At 38.1% G+C, this 8,178-nt stretch overlaps 1 protein-coding gene across 1 annotated transcript in view; it reads left to right on the forward strand.

The window, feature by feature from the left end:
- DBX2 (developing brain homeobox 2) overlaps positions 1 to 5,074 on the forward strand; it is a 38,902-nt gene extending 33,828 nt beyond the window's left edge. Inside the window, exon 4 of the mRNA XM_086399807.1 lies at positions 2,751 to 5,074. Within this exon, the coding sequence (XP_086255933.1) occupies positions 2,751 to 3,089 (339 nt within the window). The 3' untranslated portion in view covers positions 3,090 to 5,074. The remainder of the gene's footprint in view (positions 1 to 2,750) is intronic.
- The last annotated feature ends 3,104 nt before the right edge of the window (positions 5,075 to 8,178 follow it).

Raw genomic sequence — 8,178 nt, forward strand, 5'->3', positions numbered from 1 at the left:
GCCACCTTCATTGGCAGCTTGTATTTGTTATTTTTTTTCCTAGTTATCAGAACTTGGGAATCTTTTAATCACTTTACTGGTTATTTTCATCTGAATTTAGACTTCTCATGGCTATACCATTTCATTTCTATCATATTGTCTTTTTGTGGATGGATATGCAGCAATTACTTTGTCTGTTAATCAAAATATTTGAAATATTATGGTTAGTAACATTTTCCTGTTAACAGCTGTCACAGAAATCCCTTCCAAGTTTGTGGCTTTTTTTTTTTTTATTGTGGTAAAATACACATAACATAAAATTTACCATTTTAACCTTTTGGAAGTGTACAATTCAGTGGCATGAAGTACATTCACATTGTTAGGCAGCCATCATCACCATCCATTCCAGAACTTTTTTAATCGCTCAAAACTGAAATTTTGCACTCATTAAACAATGACTCCCTGTTTCTCCCTACCCCAAGCACCTGGCAACCACATTCTATTTTCTGTCTCTGTGAATTTGACTACTCTAGGTACTTCATATAAGTGGAATCATACTGTATTTGTCCTTTTGTTACTGGCATATTTCACTGGATATAATGTCTTCAAGTTCCATCTGTATTGTAGCATGTGTCAGAACTTTCTTCCTTGTTAGGGCTGAATGATATTCAATTGTATATATAGACCACATTTAATTTATTCATTCATCCATCAATGGTCATTTGTGTTGCTTCTGCCTTTTGGCTAATATAAATATTGCTGCTGTGAACACTGTGTGTACAAATACCTCTTTGAGTCCCTACTTTTAATTCTTTTGGGTAATTTGTGGCTTTTTCATATGTTTATGGTCATCTTTATTTGTCCAAAAGTTTCTCCTTTTTATGTAGTCAGATCTAGCTTTCCTTTTGTAGCCTTACTGTTTTGTGTCATGCTTAAGAAAACATTCATCTCCCTAAGACTGTAATGATCATCTCTTATATTTTCTTCTAGAACTTTTATAGTTTTGTGCTCATGTTTAGCTGTTTTATCTATCTGATATTTTTATTGAGAGGCAGAACTTTTATGCATGTATGTGTGCTAAGTTGCTTCGGTTATGTCTTGACTCTTTGTGACCCTGTGGACTATAGCTCACCAGGCTCCTCTGTCCATGGGATTCTGCAGGCAAGATTAGTTTAATGAGTTGCCATGCCCTGCTCCAGGGATCTTTCTGACCCAGGGATTGAACCCAGGTCTCCTGCATTGCAGGCAGATTCTTTACCACTGAGCCACTGGGGAAGCCCAGACCTTTTATGATTTTCCCCAAGTACGTACATTATTTCTAGTATCACTTATGGTACTCTTGTCCTGATACCACTTATGAAAAAACATCTTTTATGATTTTCTTCAAATTGATATTACTCAAAAATTTTCTAGACAGAAAAGCTAACAAGAGAAGAAAATAATTGATGTGATGGAAAGGCAAGAATCACTAATGGGAACACGTAACTGTCTTAGTAAAGACCCATTAGAAATACTTGGCAGATTTTCTGGGAGTAAATGCCTACTGCAAATAATAAACGAGTTTATGAACAGAACCAAATGCTCTGGTATGTACACAGTAGTACTGTTTTCTTATTAAAAGCCTTGTAACGGAGACGGCTGTGTTTCGGACTCAGCTGCCTGCAATAAGCTTCTTTTGCAGCCATTTTGGACATTGCCACTCACTTTGAAAGAATGTTTTGCCAATCTGGAAAGACCATCTCAGTTAAAGTTAGAGTTTTACTTCATTGGGAGAAGTATTTGGTTTGTACACTTTAATAATTATTTCTTTAGGTAAAAATTTGCCAGTTTTTGTTTTAAAAATAGAAAGCTACTCAGAAGGATGCAGTGTAATGCGCAGGAAAGCAATGTGATTGAGTTTTCAACCACCAGGAAACCAATTGTGGTGTTTTCTTCTCAGGTACAGTTGATTACATAGTAGGTAAAGAGGGAAGTTAGTAGAAAAGACTCAAGTGGGATGGGGGCAGATATGGCTCAGATAAGAAACTACCATCATAAGCACTTTGAGGTTCGTTACAATCAGGTGTAATTTATTGAGCCTAATTCTTTGAAGTTGATAAGCCGTGGGAGTACTCGAACTTGGAAATTATAGTAAGCCTGCAATTTATCTAAGCATTATGAAATATAGTCTTAATTTAGTCTCCAAAAGTTTCTGATGAAGTTTGAATGTTTATAGGAGCCTCAGCACTGGAGTGGGACTGGCACTGAATCTCGTCTAAGTACTTCCATTTTACAAACTGTGTGACCTTGAGCTAGTTCATTGCTTTGAACCTCAGTTTTCTTATGTGAGCAATAAGGACTTCTTGCAGTCACTGTGAGGATCAAATTTTAAAATCTATGTTGAGTGCCTGGCTTGACACCTGGCACCAAAAAAAAAAACCACTCAGATGATATTACTAGCTGATAACATTTCCTTTGGATAAATAATTTAGCATAGACTAAATGAGGTTTTAAAATATTGAAGAGAGTTAAACCAGTCTTGAAAGATGTCCGACTTATAGGATGTCACCAACTTAACCACAGTTGTTTTGTTTCGTAAGTGTGTGTGGAGATGTTATATTAAAGTAATTTCTCAGATGTTTCTGGACTGAAAAACTACAAGGACTTTGCTAGGCTGGCTCTCATAATAAGGCATTGTGTGGAATGAACAGTGGGGAAAATTACAGTTTAAAATGCTGAATTGAAGCAATGTGGAGTTAAGTGATCATTTTGTTCAATTACTTTATTACTAGGTGAAAATCTGGTTTCAGAACAGAAGAATGAAATGGCGGAATTCCAAAGAAAAGGAAGTACTTTCCAACAGGTGTCTCCAAGAAGTAGTCCTTCAAGAGGACCCCCTCTCGCGATCAGCTCTGGGTTTCCCTTCTCCTTGTGCTTCACTCTGGGAAGTCTCCCAGCAGCACCCGAGTCCAGGATGGAGGGAGAATTCTCCTGAACCTTCAGAGAGACTAATCCAGGGGAGTCCAGGGGCAGAGGCCCTGCCCCCAGAAGCAAAGTCACTGCAAGGTGCCTTGTATTTGTGTTCTGAAGAGGACGCAAGAGACAAGAGTGTACTTACTGGCACAGTGTGAATGGACACAGTCTGCCACGTTAACTTAAAAGAATGCTTGATTAATAACATTCGGGCTCTAAAGCCTGCTAGCTTGTGCCTCATCAGTGCCTAATACCTAATACCTTAGGAGTGAAACATGGACTAATGTTTTAGGAAACCCTCTCCAGTGTTCTCTTATTTGGGTCCTAGACTCAGACTTAATTTGTAAGTGGAACAGAATCTCCTGGAAATTGCGATGAAGCTAAAAAAAAAAAAACAAGAGTAATAGTTGACTCAGTCACTGCTCCGAGTTTGTGCATATAAGCTTGTGTCTCTATGTGTGTGTATATATATATATAAATAGTCATTAAAAATACATTAGTAGAAACTAGTTCCTTTCTATATAGTGCATTGAGCAAATTCACTTCCTTTTATATGAAGGAAAACCAACGATGGACTGAATGTTTTTAATTTTTTAAAAATTATGTGAAATTTGGACTTCAGTGCAAATTTTCATATCAATAGAACATGTTTTTAAGAATTCTCTTTTTTCTGGCTTCTTTCAGTATCCAGCTATAAATGTTTTTTTAACAACTCAGCTCAGCAGTCCTAATTAAATGTGCCACTGTTAAGCATATACATTGAAAGTATGTATTTAAAATTAGTCCAGTAGGCAAGCTGGAAGAATTTCTGAATGTGACTGTTAGTATCTTTAATTTTCCAGGCTCTGGACTTCAGGCTGTCAGTGATGGAGGTACCTATTTAACTGCTGATTATCATATGATCTCTTTTCTGTAATGATGGGCCTTAATCAGGGTTTGCCAAATAAAATGCCTTTAAGGGCATGTCAGGAAAATAGAGGGCATGGCCCACCTAAAGATCTGTGAGTTTAATAATTGTTGAAATACTGTGATGGCTGAACAAATATCTGTGCCAAGAAGTCTGTGACCTCTGGCTAAGACTTCAGTGTCACAGTTCTTAAATGTTCCCAACAGGACTTCAAAACCCAACACAGATGGAATCTATAGGGATTTCTATTTGCACTTCTGGTTATAGACTAAATTTTCCACTTAGGTGGTGTACACGATAATATTAGGTTATTTTTATGTATTAACAAATACCACACAGATGTTTTATGTTTTTTGAATACTGTGAAATAGTATTATTATAAAATTTCATTTCTGGTAATGATTTGCTTAGTTCAGCTAGAATTTTTTATTCTAGGTCCAAGAAAAATTATGCTTCACTTTGAAGGAAATGAGGCAGAAAAAGGAAATGATGTGATTTTGAAGTAGGTTATTATAATCTGTGGACAAGAAACATTATTAGAAGTTCATGATGTGGAATTTTGTTAGAAAGCTACACAGAGAGAGTGACTTCTAATTTGCTTACATTCTTAGCTATTGGCTTTGAGAGTTTAGAGTTTTTAGCAAAGGTAATATTTTCGAAGATAACAATTTTGTCAACATGAGGAAATTATTTTGTGTGAATGGAATTTGATTTGGTGTATGATAGCTTATATCTTTATCTTTTGCTTGCAAGTCATCTCAGAAGACTCAATCCCTCTTTGTGGGAAGTGAAGGCAGAGGTCTGCTGTCAACAATTTCAGTTTTAAAACCTGTCTTAAAATGAGTTATAGTATGATTTCTTTTATTTATATAATGTTAACCTCATTTACATTTATTGGGTCCTTTCTATGTACTGGAGACTGTGCTAAGCCTTTAGGGTGAATTAACTCATTTAATCCTCATGACAATGACCTAATGAAGTATAGGGACTATTACTGTTAGGATTCTTGTTACCTAGACAAGGGACCTGGAGCAGTATGGTTAGGGTAATTTACCTGAGGTCATGAGGTTAATAAATGGAATTTGACCCCTGGCAGTCAAGTTTCAACTCTTGAAATTTAACCAACCATTTGGGGTTGTATACCACTGTGAATGTATTCACCTAGTTATGGGATGCATTGTAAGACATACATTTTGAAGACTAAAGTGAAATTTATTAAAGAAGTTCAGAAATATACCGTACTTTTAAAAAATATTTATTTTTAATTGGAGAATAATTGCTTTACAATATTGTGTTGGGTTTCTGCCATATATGAACATGAATCAGCCATAGTTGTACATATGTCCCTTCCCTCTTAAACCTCCTCCCTACATTCCACCCCTCTAGGACATTTTACTTTTTAGTATCTTACTTGGGGAATGTTTTTCTTTTCAGTATCTTCTCTATTAACTTTGAAATGTTGGGAAAGTAAAGAATCATGAAAGTCTTCAGTTATGAAGCCTTCTCCATAGAGAATAGTCTCATAGGAGAACCTAAGTGTGAGATGAAAGAGTATTTTTCTCTCACTCTGCTAGAAATCATAGAGAGCTTATCCATGGATAAGCTGTTTCCATGGATAAGTGTTTCTTGAGAATAGCTTGAAAATCAAATGAAAGAAACCTGCGTCCTGGCCATCCAATTACCCAAGTTTTAGAAGTGGGACTCTTGGTGCTGAAATGATCTTTCCCTACGGTTTAACCTCGAATTCTGAGACCCCGTGGAGGCTCTGTCTGTGTGATTGGCCTGATAATCATATACACAGATGCATCTTTTAATTGTTTTATACTTTGGATATGTTAGGAGCTTCCTTGGTGGCTCAGATGGTAAAGAGTCTGGCTGCAGTGCGGGAGACCTGGGTTCAACCCGTGGGTCAGGAAGATACCCTGCCTAGAAAAGGAAATGGCAACCCACTCCAGTATCCTTCCCTGCCAAATTCCATGGATGGCAGGCTACAGTCCCTGGGGTCTCAAAGAGTCGGACATGACTAAGCAACCTCACCTTTGGATGTATTAAAGGCTTAGGAAAAGAACATCTTGGATGAATATGAAAGTGAAAGTGTTAGTTGCTCAGTTCTGTCTGACTCTTTGCGATCTCCTGGGCTAAGCCCACAAGGGTCCCTCTGTCCATGGAATTCTCCAGGCAAGAATACTGGAGTGGGTTGCCATTCTCTTCTCCAGGAGATCTTCCCAACCCAGGGATGGAACCCGGGTCTCCTGCATTGTGGGCAGATTCTTTACAGTCTAAGCCACAGGGAAGCCCCTTGGATGGATATATTAGGGATATCTAGGAAACATGCCCAAACACATATGCATGGTCCACAGGCATATGCTCGTTGTACCTTGACTTTGCCTTCAATTTACCCAAATTGTTGGCGAGAAGTGCTGAGCTTCATAGTCTAATTGACAAGGGTCTCCTTTCTCTTTTAACTTGTGCTTAACCAATGTTCCCTCCACCTGCGGTGTTCTTACACATGCATTGGGTTAGCCAAAAAATTTGAGTCTTTCTGTAATTTACAGAAAAACCCAAATGAACATTTTGTCAAACCCAATATTTTCCTCTGCTTTCAGAATGCAGATTACTTTTCTCCACATGATCACATATGAGTATTTTTGCTATCTGCCTTCCAGACAAACACTATTATATAAAATACCAGGAAAATAGAAGCCTGAAGGCAAGAGTATTTAAAAAATTTTAAAAACATGCCAAATTACCGTAAGTGGAAAAGAAGAAAAAATTGTAAATACCATCCTTCAGCTTTTATGAAGAAAAATATAAAGCTAAGTATAAAGAGTTGGAAGTATACAGATTAGGAATGGTCATGAGGTCTGGAGATAGTGAAAGCCATGATCACTGATATTTAAAAGGCAATTCTATTTTCTTAGTGCTAAAGTGGTTTGAATGGGTAACCTCGTTATTCAAGCCAGTGGTTCAGTCTTTAAAAATTCATACCTGTAATGCCATACCTTCCAACCAGTTTTGTATATGTGCTCAGATTGGAATATACTTCGTACATGCTCTTCAAAAGTACCCACACCTCCCACTCCATCCGCTGAAAATCATACATATACTTACTTCACTTTTCAAATATGCTATGCTAAGTCACACAGTCCGACTCTGTGTGACCCCACAGACGGCAGCCCACCAGGCTTCCCCATCCCTGAGATTCTCCAGGCAAGAACACTGGAGTGGGTTGCCATTTCCTTCTCCAATGCATGAAAGTGAAAAGTGAAAGTGAAGTTGCTCGGTCATGTCCGACTCTTAGAGACCCCATGGACTGCAACCTTCCAGGCTCCTCCATCCATGGAATTTTCCAGGCAAGAGTACTGGAGTGGGGTGCCATTGTGTAAACCACACATGTCATTTCTGGCCCCCGTATTCCCCATTCTGAAGCATCTTTTGCAAAGGTACATACTCGCCAGCTTGCTCTGTAACCCATTCCTTGACGAACAGTGATTTTATCAAATTCTGCTAACCTTTAATAAAACAAAGCTCATTAGACACTGCTTCTGCACGCCTTTGAAATCCACAAAAAATTTTTTTTCTGGATCTCATACTTCTTAGGTATTATGTATGAGGCACTGTCTTCAGCTCTATGTAAATAAATATGAAGGAGCTCATGGTCCTTGCCCTCAAGGAAACTTAAGATCTAGTCTACTTGCCAAACATTTTTTGAAATCTTCCATGTTACCAGTGACTGGATCCAGTAGTTTTGGGGTAAAAAATAGTGTCCTCCAAAACCCTATCTATCTATTTGCAGAAGTAGTGGCAGTTTTGTTATTCACTTGCTCAGTTGTGTCCAACTCTTTGCTACTCTGTGGACTGCAGCACATCAGGATTCCCTGTCATTCACTGTCTCCCTGAGTTTGCTCAAACTCATGTCCATTGAGTCAGTGATGCCATGGAACCATCTCATCCTCTGCTGCCCCCTTCTCCTTCTGCCTTCAATCTTTCCCAGCATAAGGGTCTTTTCCAGTGAGTCAGTTCTTTGCATCAGGTGGCCAAAGTATTGGAGTTTCAGCATTGGCATCAGTTCTTCCAATGAATTTTCTGGGTTGATTTCCTTTAGGATTGACTGGTTTAATCTCCTTGCTGTTCAAGGGACTCTCAAGAGTCTTCTCCAATACCACAGTTCAAAAGCATCAATTCTTTGGCCCTCAGCCTTCTTTATGGTCCACCTCTCACATTCATACATGACTACTGTAAAAACCATAGCTTTGATTATATGGACTTTGGTCAACAAAGTGATTTTTCTACTTTTTAATATGCTGTCTAGATTTGTCATAGCTTTGCATCCAAGAAGC

The sequence above is a fragment of the Bos grunniens genome, chromosome 5 (genome assembly GCF_055505025.1).
Source record: "Bos grunniens cultivar Pamir isolate PY7600 chromosome 5, Bosgru_T2T1.0, whole genome shotgun sequence".
NCBI classification, from domain to species: Eukaryota; Metazoa; Chordata; class Mammalia; order Artiodactyla; family Bovidae; genus Bos; species Bos grunniens.